Source organism: Ovis aries, chromosome 7 (genome assembly GCF_016772045.2).
Source record: "Ovis aries strain OAR_USU_Benz2616 breed Rambouillet chromosome 7, ARS-UI_Ramb_v3.0, whole genome shotgun sequence".
Lineage (NCBI taxonomy): Eukaryota > Metazoa > Chordata > Mammalia > Artiodactyla > Bovidae > Ovis > Ovis aries.
In genome coordinates, this window is record NC_056060.1 from 26,640,498 (window position 1) to 26,659,461 (window position 18,964).

The 18,964-nt window shown below is 35.6% G+C and overlaps 1 protein-coding gene across 3 annotated transcripts in view; it reads left to right on the top strand.

Moving 5' to 3' along the window:
* Positions 1 to 16,486, top strand: part of KATNBL1 (katanin regulatory subunit B1 like 1) — a 58,344-nt gene extending 41,858 nt beyond the window's left edge. For 2 of the 3 annotated variants that reach the window (XM_042252229.2, XM_015096913.4), the window contains 6 exons: positions 4,948 to 5,066; positions 5,741 to 5,791; positions 5,883 to 5,972; positions 6,302 to 6,391; positions 8,448 to 8,541; positions 10,004 to 16,486. In XM_042252229.2, the coding sequence (XP_042108163.1) occupies positions 4,948 to 5,066; positions 5,741 to 5,791; positions 5,883 to 5,972; positions 6,302 to 6,391; positions 8,448 to 8,541; positions 10,004 to 10,036 (477 nt within the window). In that variant the 3' untranslated portion in view covers positions 10,037 to 16,486. Of the gene's footprint in view, positions 1 to 4,947; positions 5,067 to 5,740; positions 5,792 to 5,882; positions 5,973 to 6,301; positions 6,392 to 8,447; positions 8,797 to 10,003 lie in introns of all 3 variants that reach the window. The other variant, XR_009601462.1, reaches the window with a different exon arrangement.
* The last annotated feature ends 2,478 nt before the right edge of the window (positions 16,487 to 18,964 follow it).

The window sequence follows — 18,964 nt, forward strand, 5'->3', positions numbered from 1 at the left end:
GGCTGAAGTCACCATCTGCAGTGATTTTGGAGCCCAAAAACAAAGTCTGACACTGTTTCCCCATCTATTTCCCATGAAGTGATGGGACCAGATGCCAAGATCTTCGTTTTCTGACTGTTGAGCTTTAGGCCAACTTTTTCACTCTCCACTTTCACTTTCATCAAGAGGCTCTTTAATTCTTCACTTTTTGCCATAAGGGTGGTATCATCTGCATATCTGAGGTGATTGATATTTTTCCCAGCAATCTTGATTCCAGCTTGTGCTTCATCCAGCCCAGCGTTTCTCATGATGTACTCTGGCATATAAGTTAAATAAGCAGGGTGACAATATATAGCCTTGACGTACTCCTTTTCCTGTTTGGAACCAGTCTGTTTGTTGTTCCATGTCTAGTTCTAACTGTTGCTTCCTGACCTGCATACAGATTTCTCAAGAGACAGGTCAGGTGGTCTGGTATTCCCATCTCTTTCAGAAATGGGAATTTATGAGTTTATGCATTTGTTTTATATATAATAGACATACAATGCTATGTTCCTGATATATAGCGTCATGGTTTGATATTGCTGTATATGTTGAAATGATCACCACAGTAAGTCTGGTTATCATCTGTCACCATACAAAGATATTGCTGACTGGGCCACCACGGAAGCCCAGTTAATGGATACATATCATTATAGTGCATGAATGTACCTTAATTTCTTAAACTGTGATTTGGTAAACTTAGTATTGTTTGTCTCTGACATGACAGTTTGAAAAACATTTTTTGTAGCATTCAAGCAAAAAACCTTTATATTAAATCATCATAAGTATGTAGATGAATAGAAATGAGCATCATGTGTAGGATGATAATTATAAGTAAACAATGTGAAAGAACAGTAAAAAAGTGTTACTAAAACCATAATAAAATGATAACAAAAAATGTTATGTTATTCCATTTGTCAGTGAAAATGTTCTTATAAAAATAAGATCCTGGTGTAATAGAAAGTTAGTAATGCTAGGAGAGGTGAAGTGTCTATAGTATCTGTGAGAAAAGAGCAAGCAAGGAGAATTTGACTTAGTAGTGAATTTTCATGAGCCCTGGAGAAACAGGTGGTACCTAAACCTTAGTGTTAAAATTGAGAATCACTGTCATATTAATTCATTCACAAATATTTATTTGATGGCTCCCTGCTATGCAGTGTATTCTGAGGCTCTGAGAAACAGATTGGTGGGTGAAAAACAGACACTGCCCCTTCTTTCATGTAGTTACAGAAGTGATGAAACCAACACAGATTAGAAAACCAAAGAAACCACATACCCTGAAGAAGAAGAACATGTGTAACTATATGATCCAAAAATATGGCCTAGATTGGGACCTGCATTGGATCCTCAGTTGAACTGAGGCAGTAAACATTCTTAGTGAAAATACCTTTTTGTGTGTGTGTGTGAAAATGCCTTAAAAAAAAAAAAAAGCTTCAGTTGTACATCTGTATTAGTGCCACATTTTTTTTAGTGTGGCATATTTAAAGGCCCCCCTTTTACTTAGCTCCCATTTTGACTACTCTCCACAAACCTTCATTAACCCTGTGCTTAACTAATAGGTTTATTAATTGTTCTTTTGTTGTTTCAGACTTTTTTTCCTGATTGGCTAGTGCCTTCTCTGAAAACCTAAATTTAAAAGTGATGCTATATTATTTTGTCAAAGTTCAAATATACACAACCTTTTCATCCAACAGGTGCACTCCTAGGTATATACCCAAAAGAATTGAAAAGTCGACACAGATACTTATCAGGTACTCATAACACTTTTTAATAGCCCCAAGTGGAAACTATCCTGACTATGGATAAATAAAATCTCATAGGCCATATAATAGAATATTATTTGATCATTAAAAAGGAGTAAAATCCCAATATATGCTACACTCTATATAAATCTTGAAAACATCTGTATGAAAGAAGCCACACATTAAAGAAGGTCATATATTATATGATTCAGTTTATGTGAATCATCCCAATTAGGTACAGCTTAGTTGGTAAAGAATCTGCCTGCAATGCAGGAGACCCCGGGTTGATTCCTAGGTTGGGAAGATTTACTGGAGAAGGGATAGGGTACCCACTCCACTATTCTTGAGCTTCCCTGCTGGCTCAGCTGGTAAAGCATCCACCTGGAATGTGGGAGACCTGGGTTCGATCCCTGGGTTAGGAAGATCCCCCGGAAAAGGGAAAGGCTACCCATTCCAGTATTCTGGCCTAGAGAATTCCATGGACTGTATAGTCCATGGGGTTGCAAGGGGTTAGACACAACTGAGCGACTTTCATTTTCATAGAGACACAAAATAGACTAATAGCTGTGAATAGCTGGAGAGAGGGGAGGATGGAGTCCAGGGTTTCTTTTGGAAGTGATGAGAAGGTTCTAAAATTCATTATAGTGGTGCTTGCACAACTCTGTGAATGTGCTAAAAATTACTGAGTTGTGCATTTCAAATGGGTAACTTTATGTTATATGAATTGTGTCTTAATCTGTTATTGAAAAAAAAATTGGATCTAGCTATTCCAGCTCTAAAATTAATCCTATGGAACCTTTTGTACAAGTGTACATATTTACATACATAAGGTGTTCATTGATGCAGTTTTAGTAGGGAGATAGCAGAATCAGTCAAAAATTGTGGTTCATAAAGACTGGCCAATATGTAATTGTTTCTTAAAAATGAGACTGATTTATGTGTTGTTGTTTTTTTCCTTCAAAAAGTGTTTTAATTTCGCATTTTGATACATACTACATCTGGAGTTTAAGTTTTTTTATGTTAGGAAGTAGTGTCAACATTCATTGTTTTCCAAATGGATATTCAATTTATCTGATCTATTAAAATTTTTTTAAAATTATATTTATGTGATGTGTGTCATAAATGTTTAATTGTATATACATTTGTCTGTATCTGAAGTATCTTTAAAATGTTAATATTTGTCTACCTTCTTGTCAGTGTCACACTGTTTCAATTGCTATGGTTTTGTAATATATTTTGATGATGTTGTTTAGTAACTAAGTCATGTCTGATTCATTTGCAACCCAGTGGACTGTAGCCCACTAGGCTCTTCTGTCCATGCAATTTTCCAGGCAAGAATAGTGAAGTGGGTTGCCATTTCCTTCTCTAGTGATCTATGTTTTGATTTTGAAAAATCTTTCATATTATTTAAGTGAAAAAACAAAGTTTTCAAAAATATAGATATTAGAATATTTTAATTTTTTACCTGCCTAATTTGTCTTTGTCTAGAAAGTGGTTTGAAAGATACTTACCAGTATGTTAACAGTGATTACTTCCCAGGAGTTAAATAAATATTTTTGTGGATAAGTAGAAAATACTTATTTTATAAAGTTTTGTGCTACTTGAACTTTTTGCAGCAGGAATATGTTCAGTTCAGTCGCTCAGTTGTGTCCGACTCTTTGTGACCCCATGAATCGCAGCACACCAGGCCTCCCTGTCCATCACCAACTCCCGGAGTTCACCCAAACTCACGTGCATCAAGTCGGTGATACCATCCAGACATCTCATCCTCGGTCGTCCCCTTCTCCTCCTGCCCCCAATCCCTCCCAGCATCAGAGTCTTTTCCAATGAGTCAACTCTTCGCATGAGGTGGCCAAAGTATTGGAGTTTCAGCCTCAGCATCAGTCCTTCCAATGAACACCCAGGACTGATCTCCTTTAGGATGGACTGGTTGGATCTCCTTGCAGTCCAAGGGACTCTCAAGAGTCTTCTCCAACACCACAGTTCAAAAGCATCAATTCTTCAGCACTCAGCTTTCTTCACAGTCCAACTCTCACATCAGTACATGACCACTGGAAAAACCATAGCCTTAACTAGATGGACTCTGGTGGCAAAGTAATGTCCCTGCTTTTGAATATGCTATCTAGGTTGGTCATAACTTTCCTTCCAAGGAATAAGCGTCTTTTAATTTCATGGCTGCAGTCACCATCTGCAGTGATTTTGGAGCCCCCAAAAATAAAGTCTGATACTATTTCCACTGTTTCCCCATCTATTTCCCATGAAGTGATGGGACCAGATGCCATGATCTTTGTTTTCTGAATGTTGAGCTTAAAGCTCAACTTTTTCACTCTCCTCTTTCACTCTCATCAAGAGGCTTTTTAGTTCCTCTTCACTTCTGCCATAAGGGTAGTATCATCTGCATATCTGAGGTGATTGATATTTCTCCCAGCAATCTTGATTCCAGCTTGTGCTTCTTACAGTCCAGTGTTTCTCATGATGTACTGTGCACATAAGTTAAATAAGCAGGGTGACAGTATATAGCCTTGACGTACTCCTTTTCCTATTTGGAACCAGTCTGTTGTTCCATGTCCAGTTCTAACTGTTGCTTCCTGACCTGCATACAGATTTCTCAAGAGGCAGGTTAGGTGGTCTGGTATTCCCATCTCTTTCAGAATTTTCCACAGTTTCTTGTGATCCACACAGTCAAGGGCTTTGGCATAGTCAATAAAGCAGAAATAGATGTTTTTCTGGAATTCTCTTGCTTTTTTGATGATCCAGGAATGTGTTACCTTAATTATATAGAAAAAAAGGAATGAATTTAAATCTTGTCATAAAACTGAATTTTTGTGATCCGCTATTCATCCTATTTAGTTGATAATGACTAGCCTGTATGGTTACCTTTTCCTTTAATTCACATTATAAATTAAATCCTAGGTCTGTAGGTGAGTAAAAATATTTATTCTATGAATTATTGAAATTTAAAAGGAAATAGTAACAAATAAGAAAAAGTATTGATAAAAAATTAACAGGTCCTAAATTGTTTCAAATCATTTTACTATGTTCACTGCAATATTTCTTTTTGTGGGCCAGTAAAAGGAATCACCTTTGCTTAATTTTAAAAATGTTTACCAGAATAATTTCATTGAGAAAGATGATTCTATGTTATACCTCGATGTGCTTTTTAACAAATTAGGTTACTGCCTTTCAGGTTTCTCAGGACCATGAAACAATGGCACAGGTTTTGTTCAGCAGGAATTTGAGACTGAATGTAGCTTTAACTTTCTGGAGAAAGAGAAGTATTAGTGAACTTGTAGCATATTTAGTAAGGTAAGTGTGACCCTTAATGGTTTTGTTCAGTAAAAGTAATTTCCAATGTATTACCTCTTTTTATGTTATACTGGTTAAAATTTTAAACTTCCTATGTTTAGCTTCATAGTGACAATATGTTTTAAATTATATTTATCTACAGTCTAAGTGACCAAAATACAGAAAACCATTTGTTTTATCATATTGAACAAACATTTTACTTTCTCTGACTAAGATTCTTATCTATAAAACTAAGAGATACCATTATGCAAAACCAACCTTTTCAAAAATTTCCTTTCAGTAAAAATTGTAACCATTACCTTCTCACTGTATTTGTCTCTGCAAAGGCTACCTTGGTGAGGCCTTCCTTGACCACCTTATGAATATGTATATTTTTTCACACTCTGTCCCTCTTTTCCGTTTTATTTTTCCCCATAGCACTTCTCACCATCGGCTGCTTCATGTGCTTCATTTGTTCCTTGTCTGTTGCTGCCCTCTCCACCCCTCCTCCCATATTCACACATGCATCGAAATACAAGCCCTGTCTCTCTGTTCACTGCTGTATCCCTAACACTTGACTCACCATAGACACTCAGATCATTTGTTGAGTGAGTAAATTTCTCAAAAGCAGTGTGATGGTTATAATATGAAAGGAAATAAGGAAATCAGCTCTCTAAGCAGTTTTGTTCCCACAGGATAGAGGACCTTGGAGTTGTGGTAGATTGCCTTCCCGTGCTCACCAATAGGTAAGAAGACTATTTTTCAGAAAAAAAGGAAGTTTGAAGAACAGCATACAACCTGTTCATATTTTTATAACTTAGTATTTATCTATTTTAGTTTACAGGAGGAAAAACAGTATATCTCACTTGGCTGCTGTGTAGATTTGTTGCCTCTAGTAAAGTCACTACTTAAAAGCAGATTTGAAGAGTAAGTGCCAATCTGAATCTCAATTCATTTTTCCCTTTCAACATCCCTGATTTTGTGCCTTACAAGTACATAATGGTAGATTGAGCTCCCTGAGACATACATGGTTTCTGTTTTAAGAATATAGACTGACTGAAGAACAATTAGAAAACTATCTATAAACATGTTGCATAAAATACAGTTTGGTGAAAGTAGTGAAAAATTAATTTTTGAAGGTATATCTGTGTGTTTTTTAATCAGTGTATGCATTTTTTGAGGTCGGTAGAGTATCATCTTTTCTGAGGGCTTCTTGGATGAAAACAGTTGAATTTTGTAACAAAATGTCATTTCAGATATATAATAGTTGGTTTAAACTGGCTTCAAGCAGTCATAAAAAGGTGGTGGTCAGAACTATCATCCAAAACAGAAGTTGTGAACGATGGGTGAGTATACCTTTAAAGATAAACTCATGTTACTAAAGACTTTTTTTTCAGGAAATTTTATTTTATGATTATCCGTTGTTCATCTGCTAAGTTGTATCCAACTCTTTGCAACCCCATGGACTGCAGCACTCCAGGTTTCCCTGGTCTTCACTATATCTCAGAGTTTGCTCAAACGCATGTCAGTGATGCCATCCAACCATCTCATCCTCTGTCACCCACTTCTCCTGCCTTTAGTCTTTCCCAGCATCAGGGTCTTTTCCAGTGAGTTGGTCCTTCACATCAAGTGGCCAGAGTATTGGAGCTTCAGCTTCAGCATCAGTCCTTCCAGTGAATATTCCTTTGGTATTGACTGGTTTGATCTCCTTGCTGTCCAAGGGACTCTCAAGAGTCTTTTCCAGCACCACAGTTCGAAAGCATCAGTTCTTTGGTGCTCAGCCTTCTTTATGGTACACCTCTGACACCCGTATACAACAACTATTGGAAAAACCATAGCTTTGACCATATAGACCTTTGTTAGCAAAGTGATGTCTCTGTTTTTTAATATACTGTCTAGGTTTGTCATTGCTTGTCTTCCAAGGAGCAAGTATCTTTTAATTTCTTGGGCTGCAGTCACAATCCTCAATGATTCTGGAGCCCAAGAAAATAAACTCTACCACTGTTTCCACTTTTTCTCCATCTATTTGCCGTGAAGTATTGGGACCAGATGCCATGATCTTAGTTTTTTGAATGTTGAATTTTAAGCCAGCTTTTTCACTCTCCTCTTTTACTTTCATCAAGAGGATTTTTAGTTCCTTTTTGCTTTCTGCCATTAGAATGGTATCATCTGTGTATCTAAGGTTGTTTCTTCTGGCAATCTTGATTCCAGAAGCCTGTGATTCATGCAGCCTGGCATTGTGCATGATGTGCTCTGCATAGAAGTTAAATAAGCAGGGTGACAGTATACAGCCTTGACATACTCCTTTTCCAGTTTTGAACCAGTCTGTTTTTCCATGTCCGGTTCAAAATGCTGCTTCTTGACCTGCATACAGCTTTCTAATAAGGGAGGTAAGGTGGTCTAGTATTCTCATCTCTTAAAGAATTGTCCCCAGTTTGTTGTAATTCATATAGTCAAAGGCTTTAGCATAGTCAGTGAAGCAGATTGTCAGTATATAATACTTATTCTCTTCATTTTCAGAGAAATAATAAATTGGGATACTATTCATATTTGGAATGTTACATTTGAAAGTTGAATTCCAGAGCCCAGTAACCCCCTGTGTCTATTGTTCTGGCAGAGCCATACCCTTTTGGAAGGCAAAAGCACAGACTTACATCCATTATATATATTTTAGAAGGCAAAAGCACAGACTTACATCCATTATCTATATTTTGGGAGGCAAAAGCACAGACTTACATCCATTATATATATTTTGGGAGGCAAAAGCACAGACTTACATCCATTATAAAGGACTGAGAGAGACAGAACCTTTATATCCATTATAAAGGAGTGAGAGAGAGAAAAAGAGATGACCTTTGGTGGAGTAAAATTGAGACCCAGGAGTGGAGTCATCCTGTCCTATGGCTCTCTGGACCAGATAGCCAAAGGACATTAACATAAGAATCCAGTATGGATGGTTACAGTTCTAAAAACTGAAATATAATCATAGTTTGAGTATTGCCTTGATGTGAAAGTGTGTGGGTGTTCTCCCAAGGGAGCCAGATTATCATGAAACTACTATATATATATATATATATATATATATATATATATATATATCCCAAAAGTTTCCTCTCAGTCCATAATTTGCTTTCTAGGCTCTCAGGATTTCCCCACTTCATACCCAAGAACTGGATGTCCAAATGTCCCAAATGCCTCATTGTTTTCTTACTTGCTTTAACACCTGAGTAACCTTTAATTTCCATGATTGACATGTACTAGTTTAAAGAGTTGCTTGACTTCAAATGGTATAATTTTATCCTGAAGAAGACTTGAAAATTTTAAAGCAGTTTTCATTAAGTATATTAGCTACCAACGTCTATAACTTATTATATTTGTATTTTTCTTCTTTTTTTCTCCTAGAAATATTCAGATTTTAAAACAGCAATTAAGTGGATTGTGGGAACAGGAAAACCATCTTACTTTGGTTCCAGGATATACTGGTAATATAGCCAAGGTAATCTACATTTAAGCTTAACTAAAAATTTGAAATAATGTAATAGTATTATGCAGTCATAAATGAACTCATTTGAATGTCTAGTTAAATACTACTCTAATAAGATCTAAAGTCAGTTTCATATTTATAAACACTTAAGGTACTCTGGATATGAATGTCCTATGAATATGAATATGTCATATGAATATGACTTCGGCAAGGAACACAAGAATTAGTCATTGAATGTGTTTCATATACAGCCATAAATATGTGCTGGTAGGTATTTAATGACCTTGCTCCAATTACAGAAAAATATTTGGAAAAAAGTTAAGAAACCAGGTTAGGAAGGCATCTGAAATGGCAGTGATATTCAGGAAGCAAGGGGTGAGGAATGTAGTCAAATAGTTTGGGAGTATTTTTAACTTGGCTTTTGCTAATGCTATACTTTTAGGGGAAAGTTAAGTTGTTCAAATCACAGTATGAATTTGACATCATTCTTTATTGATTTACTTGATCTTAAAGGAAAAAGTATTTTGGAATTTAATATTTAAACTCCAGAAAACATTGATAGTTAAAATATAATTGCAAAGTAAATCATTGTTAAAATATATGTCCACCCTTATATTGGGCATACTGCTATCATATAAATGGGCATTAAGCCAGAAATATAAAAACTTCCTCTGGTTTAAAAAAATATCATATTCTTTAAAAAAAAAAGGATTTATGTCTTGGACTGACATAAAATTTTTCTTGAAATATTTTCATGAAAGGAAGGATAATCTTGTATCAAGCAAATATGTTATACCAGTGTGTATAATTTTACTCTGTAGAATTCTTAATGATGAAAATTTTATGAACAGAATCAATTTCCTAAAGTTTTTAAATTATTATTTTATTTGTTGTTCTTTTGTTAACAGGAGGGAAAATGAAGTAAAAATTGATAGAAAATAGAATACATGATACGTGAATACATAATCACGTTATTCTGAAAGTACCTTGTATTCTTAGTAGTAGAACTGAAAGATTATTTCTTTAGAAATTTGCAAGGTACTATATTTGTTATTACAAACAATATTGAGTGATTAAAAGTTCTGTGAAGTTCCTTAAGCTATGATAAAACCTCCTTAACAATATTAAACCCTCACTGTAATTTTTTGAGGGTAGAAATCAGAATGGCTGTCATCAAGCTGGCCTGGCATTTATAACTGAAGGAACTGCTGTGAATGATGTAATGATCTTGCTTAGCTATAAAGGCAGAGTTGTTTGATAACAGAAACTAGAACATTCCCTAAGCAGTTTGCAAAGACTTTCTGAGCACATGCTGTGTGCTACCAAAATGCAGATAAAATGTTGAGTAGGGCAGATCTTTTGCACTCAAAGGGTCACTAAGGCAAAACAAGTGACAAAAAGGGAGAAGAAAATGGGTGTGTGTATGTGTATTTACAGTACTGGCTAATGAAATGTTTCTGTTTTATTCTCTAAGGATGTAGATGCTTATTTATTACAGTTGCATTGAAAGACTTCATCTATAGCATTTGGCTATTCAAAACATCCTTGGACTATATGATTTCCCCAAAAATATCTCATCTGAGAACTCTGAACTATGGAAGAAATCAAAACCATTTTTTCCTCTAAAGAAACGTATGATGAAACCACTAATGAAATGCTACCGATCTGCTTCACATTGAAGTGGAAGAAGATCCAAAAGGAGCAGCTTCAGCTTCAATGAGGTGAAAGTGCACTACGGAGATTGTTCACCTCTGCTGCGTTTGGGATTTATATGGTTATTTGGTAACATTGTTTAAGAACTACTGGGTCTTAATGCAATCCTGCATAAGAATATAATTTATACTATGTGAAAAATAAGACAGGACTTATTACTAGGAATCACAGAGACCAATCATCATTACTTTTTTTTAAGATTGTGTTTTATAAGAAAACAATTATATGTGTGCAGCTACTATTTTCTTATGTTGAAAAGACTTTGAAAGTTTAAACCATTATAGCAAATAATCAGTACTAAAAGTTTTTTGTTCACACTGAGATACTGTGTATGCAAAATGCCTTAATTATTAATAAGCCAATGTGTATGATAACAATATCTGTTTAAGAAAATTAAAAGCAACCATGCTTCTGGCATGATAAAATCATGGAATTAAATCAGGGGTTTCCATTCATGTAGAATGTTGTTAAAACTTATTCTACACCGTTCTTAAAACTTGAGAATATTTTTAGTATCTCTGATTTTTTTTTTTTTTTTGCCAGAATCATGTCATGTAGGTATGTATGTGTTACTCCTATATATAAGAAAAAGGCGAATCTGTATTTGTATGAATGCTTAACTGGAAATGTCTATGGAATTGACTAATTTATATTCACTTTTTATTGTATATAGATTTCTGATATTTTCAGTTCTGTATCATTTAAAGTTTTCTTTATTTGAGTAAATTGACTAAATATTTCTATTTTTTGCTTTTTTAAGTTCTGATTTTATATGAATTCTACTTTTTTTCACTACATATGTTTAAAGAATTACATACAATGCTTTAGAAATGTTTACACTTAGTGCTGACCTTGTATTTTAAATTCCAACACTTTACTACCTCCTCCAAAGGTTGGTATGAAATGCCAGCAGACTGTATGAGGTCTCTCTTTTATTTTAATACCATTTTTAGTATCAGAGAACCCACTTCTGGAATGTCTTAACAACTGCATACATTACCTTGAAAGTAATTGGGGTTTAAATACCACTGTTGGTGGTTCGCATATCGTCTCATCTTTAATAAGCCTGAGAGGCATCTGAACAAAGACTTTCAGTAATTGAATTTCTGTGCAGTAATCCTTTTAAGCACTTGAATGTAAATCTTTAGCATTTACCCAATTAGCCACTACTAATGTGAATCTGAAACACGCATCTTCTTGCTTTAAAAAATGTTTTTTCACTGAGTTCTTTTTTGTGTAGCTATATTTTATATAGCTATGTATTCCTCACAGTGAACATCAGTTGTAGTAACTGATTATTCTCTAAAGGTTTTAGATTAGAATAATTTCAGGTTACTGCATTTCTGAGTTTTGAGAGTTGAGTTATTTAAGAAGTCGTTTTTCAGGGGGTGGGAATTTGAATTGTAAACCTGCATCATCTCTGTGAAACCTTAAGATGATGAAATATAACCTTTCTTTGTTCCTGTTCCTTTAGTTTTCACTCTCTTATCTAATAGTTTCAGCCAGTTAATACAGTTGGTACATGGTGCTGATGAGGCTAAAGACGGACTTCAGTCCTTTTAAGTGTTAGTTAACGTCACACACATACACAGAACTATTCATGGCTACAGATTGCACCTTAAGCATCCATCTCACAAATTCAACTCGTGGTCACAAGGAAGATGGTGTGTACAGCATAACACAAACCCTTCAATGGAAAGATAATCAAATAATTGGCACATGGAAAACTATAGACTTTTAATCTAATATTTAAAATAATGTAATGTCTAAAATTCTATGTCACTATAGTTTTCTCTGGTTAAGATCAATGGCTAAACAGTGTCTTCTGAAAACCAAACTTGAATTAATCAAACTTTTAGTAAAAATTAGGTACAAATAACAAATGAAACAGTAAGAAAAGGTATTATCTTGTTAATGTGTTGGTACAAATACAAATGAAACATAGTAAGAAAAAGTATTTCCCTGTTTTGCTGAGTTTGAGTTTCTTAAAAGATAGTAGATAATACTTCACTTTTACATATTCAGAGCTATGTAAGGCAGCAGTCTTTAGCTTATAAATATTATTCAGTGGCCCACACTCCCAATTTCTGTTCTTGGCCTTTGCAGTTTGCCTTAGTACCTAACTCTCTCAGTTAACTGACTTATGGTTAGTATTAGATGATTTTAAGACTCTTGGATAAAAGATAAGTACATATTGTTGAACCCTTACACTGCTATCAAGTCCTTCTCATGCTGTTGAATCAGAACAGTGTTGGTCTCCAGAAAGAGCCAAAGAAAGTGTTTACAAAGTATTTTGGCTGTTGTATTGACCTAGATTAGAACAATTGCTGTCTGTCATCACTCGCTTGTTGCTGTGCTGCTAAACAGTGTAACTGAAGGACTACCCAAGGCCTCTATGCTTTCTATCTCTTCTACCTTACTCAGTTTTTTTGAGATGGTAGAGTGTTATAATCAAGTAATTTGCTTCTCCTAGAGATAAAGTAAATGGTTTTATAATGAGTGTTCAGAGAAAAGTTAAAAGTTAGGAAGCAAGCATTATCCAATGGTTTTAAAAACATCTTTTGGCAGTAATTTCAAAGGTAATTGACATATGTTATTTACATGAATCTTGAGGTGCAAGAATTTGTATATAAATATCTGTACCCACTTTGAATTATTAATATCAGCACTGAATTTTAAGGGCCACTGAGGATTTAAATCCTAATGCCCCTAAACATACTTAGTGTGTGTCTTGTCCTAACCTTAAAAATGGTTGTGTGGCTTCAAAGCTATATATTTAGACTTTGAAATAATTTTCTCAAACTTAGACCATTTCTGGAGAAGGCAGTGGCACCCCACTCCAGTACTCTTGCCTGGAAAATCCCATGGACAGAGGAGCCTGGTAGGCTGCAGTCCATGGGGTCGCCAAGAGTCAGACACGACTGAGCGACTTTGCTTTCACTTTTCACTTGCATACATTGGAGAAGGAAATGGCAGCCCACTCCAGTGTTCTTGCTTGGAGAATCCCAGGGACAGGGAAGCCTGGTGGGCTGCCATCTATGGGGTCACACAGAGTCGGACATGACTGAAGTGACTTAGCAGTAGCAGACCGTTAATATATTTGACAAGTTGTTGATATAATTAATATCAATGGAATCTAATTTGAGTAGTGATTATTAGCTGTTAAATGCTGATAATAGAAATTATATTGAAATGTTTATTTAGTTACTTAAGGAGTTTGATAAAACAAAATTTAAGTTAACATTTTGGTAGTCATTCCCAGTTATTTTTTCTTCCTATTTAAAAACAAAATGGTAATGTCAGTTGCCTTTTTTGATTTAAAGAAAAAAAAAAATAGAGTCACAGTTGACTCAACTGGAGTGATCTATTTGGATGCACTACTTATCTTTCAACACAGACTTTTATTTTCTAAATTATTTCAGATGAAAATAGTATTGCTGGACATTTTGGTAGGTATTGACTTCTGTGTTATTCTTTCGCCCTTAATTCTTAATAATTCTAGCTATGGAAATTGTCATAGAACTTTGTGACACACTATTCCCTCTCCTTTTTTATTCTGTAACAGGCATATAGAATAAAAAGTTCATTTTAAACACTCTATGGTTCTAATGTATAATATGGCTTGATTGATTCAGTAATAGCACCGAGGATAACAATAAGAATAAATACTGCATATCATATATCCAGTATACTGAATGCATTTTCCAAAACTCTACTTAATATAATATTTAAAATTATGGTAGTCATCATAATTTTCTCTGAGTCAAATAATTGACTTGACAGTAAATGCTAAAATCAAAGTTTACTAAAAATTAAGTACAATTACAGATGAAACAGTGTATAGCACAGTATTTTCTTTTATAGACTCTATAAAACACAAAAAGACATTGTTACTAAGTATCAGTAGTTCTGTGAAAGGGCAGCCCCACAGCTGCCAGTATTTTTTATAGCAATGCTTATTATATATTCTTTAATATGAAGAGTTACTATTCTCTGAACTATGAAGTTTTCTGTTGGGAAATACTGAGTCTAGATAAGCAGTCAGCCCCCAAACATGCTTGAACTACCATTCAAGTTCTGTGCTTTACAGTATTCTGTATTTTCATTCAGATTTAAACCAGGATTTCTTTTTTTCAATGTCCTAGACCTGGTCAAGACCATTGTGACACTATGGGTTTGCACAAAAGCTAAGAAGAGTTGATCCAGGTATTTTCTAGGGTAAGAAAGTTGTTGTGGGAGTCATGAAATACACCAAATTTCTAGAGTTTCTTGCTTCGAGAATTATTGTATTGTACTTAGGAAGCAAACTTGCACCTTGGGGCCTGGATGGGAATTAGTCTTCACTTTCCAAAAATCAGAAGGAGTTTGTGTCCATTTACTTTTCTACTTTGATTTGAGAAAGAAAGAAAGATTGCAAAAGAGAAGAAAGAAAAATTGCAAAAAGCCTCACTAGACCTTTGTGTAAGTTATGTGAAGAGGTGAAAGAGCACCCACCTCAGCTCCCACTTGCCCTGCAGTGCATTCTCTGTTTCCTCTCTGCACAACAGTAGCCTGGCCTCAACAGCAGCAAGAGAAATGCAAGCTAATACCTTTCTTTTAGGCAGATTCTAAAGCTTACAAGGTTTTTGAAGATACTTATTTTTTCCCCTTAGCCATGCAGATTCCTTTTCCCTTAGAGGACAAGAAATAGTGAAGGAAGAAACCAGCTCACTTCTCAGTTTCTTTTGGAGACCTCCCTGCCTCTCTCTTAGACATTGGTATTCTTCAGGGTTCTGTGTTAAACTCTTTTCTCACTCTACCATTTCCCTGAAAAGCATCGTTTATTCCCATGGCATCCTTACTGTCAACATTAACTGTTCTCATTTGAGGGTGGGAGGGAGGTTATTTTCTGACTAATCAAATAGGCATGGAGTTTTTAAAAGGTTGAGAAAACATTGAAGTGTATGTTTATCATTCTGAAATCAATATTTTGCTCTAAACCCAAATCTTAGCTCATCCATTATATATATCCAGTTGCCTACTGGAAACATTCATCAGGATATCATTTAGACATCCTAAGTAAAATATCCATAATCTCCCACCTCCCTCCACTCCCTTCCACCAAACTGTCACCCAGTCCCCGCCCCACCACTACCACCACTGGACTTCCATTCTCATTGAATATTCCTCATGTCAGTAGTTATCAAGCCACAAAGTCATGAGTCATCTTTGAATCATCTCCAAATCACTCATCAAATCATGTTGGTGCAACCCCCTAAATTTCTCTCATCTTGCTGCATCTCTTCACTTCTGTCATTACCACGTGCAATGCAGGAGACCTGGGTTTGATCCCTGGGTTGGGAAGATCCCCAGGAGCAGGGACAGGCTACCCACTTCAGTATTCTAGCCTGGAGGATTCCATGGATTGTATAGTCCTTGGGGTCACAAAGAGTCAGACATGACTGAGCAACTTTCACTTTTAGTCTACATTATTCCAGCAGCCTCCGGACTGGATTCTCTCAATAGTACCACCTCCTCTCTGCCCCTCCCAATGCTCCAGCTAGAAATAACTTGTTTCAGTTTCTGGAAAACATTACTCTTCCTGTGCAAATGTTTGTCAGAACACTCTTCTCCTGAAGTTCACCCATTTATCACTTTCTTAGCCTTCAGGCCTCAGTGTAAACACAGTACATCTGGGAAGCAGTCTCTGAAGCCTCTTCTGCTGTTAGAGGCTCTGCCCACATTTTCATCTCAACTGTGTTTTTAAGAGCATGTAATGCTTTGCAATTGCTTATTATCTGTCATCCCAGATAGATTAATAGCTGTATGAGACCAGGGTCTGTGTTCTCTGTCACATTCTCAGGACTTAGCATTTACCCAGCCTTACCAGTAATAGACATTTAATTCTTAGGAATAAAAATGCAAGGGTGTAGCATATTTGGGCATATGCTGGGTGAGAAAGTAATTTAGTAATCCAGAGCTATTTTGAGATAGCATAGCAACTAAAAATGAGTAGTTCTAGAATCAAAGTATCCAGTTTTCTTCTATCACTTTTTTGTTTTATGAAATTGGTTTGTAAATGTTCATGCTGCAAGGAAATAAAAACCTTAGCTAAAATGTTTGATTCTTGAAAGGTGTTACATTTTTTTTTCTGTTGTATGGTTTCTACCTTCTACACAAGATCTGTGTGAGGACCATCTATGAAGTTCAAAATTAAAGTATTTTCATATAATGTGTAAAATACATAAATTTTCTTGATATTGAAGTTTTGTGTTTCTCTTCTGCTTTTATCTTAAAACAATTGAGAGTCCTGTGAGATAGTGTTGTTTTTTTTAATGAATTCCTTTTTTAAATTAAGAGTGGTTCATCCTTATTTCAGAGAAGGCAATGGCACTCCACTCCAGTACTCTTGCCTGGAGAGTCCCATGGACGGAGGAGCCTGGTGGGCTGCCATCTGTGGGGTCACACAGAGTCGGACACGACTGAAGCGACGCAGCAGCATCCTTATTTTTGAAAATGGAATAAGAAAAATAAGAAAATTAAATAAACACCCATAATCTCATCCACCTAGGGAGGATGAGGACACTATGTCTGTCCTCACAGATTTTCTTCTATATATATGCATATTTTTAATGCAAATGGACTCATAATCTACATACTGATACTTGGTATTTTGTTTCCTACCTTCTGTATGCTGGGAAAGCTTGAAGATAACTGAAAACCTTTCATGTGTATTAAAGCTATACATTAAAAATAGTTACTATTAATTTCTTTGAGGAAATTGGAAAAAAGAATGTTTGAGAATTACTTTTGAAGCATTCTTAATATAGGGTTCTGTTTTCTTTGACCATTCCTAATCATTACATACTTCATAAAAAACTTTATTTTAGGAAGAAGACGTATAAGGAGAAAGTATAACTTCTGTATTTTGAAAAGAAACATAGGTTAATTTAAATGATTGTTTTCCGAAACAAAATTTCAACTTCTGTTTATAGCATATTTCCTCTAACCATCAATTCTTAATTTTCAGAATAAATAGTTCAGCCATTATTTATGAAACTGACATAACATTGATCACTACTATGAATGTTAAGTCTGTATAGAACCAAGATTTTAAAGATTCAGCCCCATCCAAATCAATTCCGAATAACCTGACTCTTAAAACATTTTCTACATAGTCCATCTAATAAGTTGCTTCTAACTGAATAATTTCTCTTCTACCTAAATAACTGCTCTTCAGATTCCATATGTTTTTATATATATGATTTATTTTACTTTAGTTTTTGGCTGTGGTGGCTCTTTGTTGCTGCAACGACCCAATCAAAAAATGGGCCAAAGAGCTAAATAGACATTTCTCCAAAGAAGACATACGGATGGCTAACAAACACATGAAAAGATGCTCAACATCACTCACTATTAGAGAAATGCAAATCAAAACCACAATGAGGTACCACTTCACACCAGTCAGAATGGCTGCGATCCAAAAATCTGCAAGCAATAAATGCTGGAGAGGGTGTGGAGAAAAGGGAACCCTCCTCCACTGTTGGTGGGAATGCAAACTAGTACAGCCACTGTGGAGAACGGTGTGGAGATTCCTTAAAAAATTGCAAATAGAACTACCTTATGACCCAGCAATCCCACTGCTGGGCATACACACCGAGGAAACCAGAATTGAAAGAGACACATGTACCCCAATGTTCATCGCAGCACTGTTTATAATAGCCAGGACATGGAAACAATCTAGATGTCCATCAGCAGATGAATGGATAAGCAAGCTGTGGTACATATACACAATGGAGTATTACTCAGCCGTTAAAAAGAATTCATTTGAATCAGTTCTGATGAGATGGATGAAACTGGAGCCAATTATACAGAGTGAAGTAAGCCAGAAAGAAAAACACCAATACAGTATACTAACACATATATATGGAATATAGGAAGATGGCAATGACGACCCTGTATGCAAGACAGGAAAAAAGACACAGATGTGTATAACGGACTTTTGGACTCAGAGGGAGAGGGAGAGGGTGGGATGATTTGGGAGAATGGGGATTCTAACATGTATACTATCATGTAAGAATTGAATCGCCAGTCTATGTCTGACGCAGGATGCAGCATGCTTGGGGCTGGTGCATGGGGATGACCCAGAGAGATGTTGTGGAGAGGGAGGTGGGAGGGGGGTTCATGTTTGGGAACGCATGTAAGAATTAAAGATTTTAAAATTTAAAAAACTAAAAAAATAAATAAAATATAAATAAATAATTTTTTAAAAAGTAATCATTGCATTATTGTGGAGGAAAGTCACAATGCTAGAAATGGAGAAAAGCATTACTTAATGGTGAATAGAAACAAAGGTAAGTAAAACTAGTAATTATGCATGTTGATGAACACATGCTCAAATACATATATAATATGTATATTATCCTGTGCCTAAGATCAACCTATTATGCTATATATAATCAGTCATAAAATTACTATATCTTTATGGAGAATAAAGGGAGTGGGATTTTCTTACAAATAGACACACAAATGACTTTTACTGAATGAACATTATCCTGTACTCTGCCCACAAAGGTCCATCTAGTCAAGGCTATGGTTTTTCCAGTGGTCATGTATGGATGTGAGAGTTGGACTGTGAAGAAAGCTGAGCACCGAAGAATTGATGCTTTTGAACTGTGGTGTTGGAGAAGACTTGAGATTCCCTTGGACTGCAAGGAGATCCAACCAGTCCATCCTAAAGATC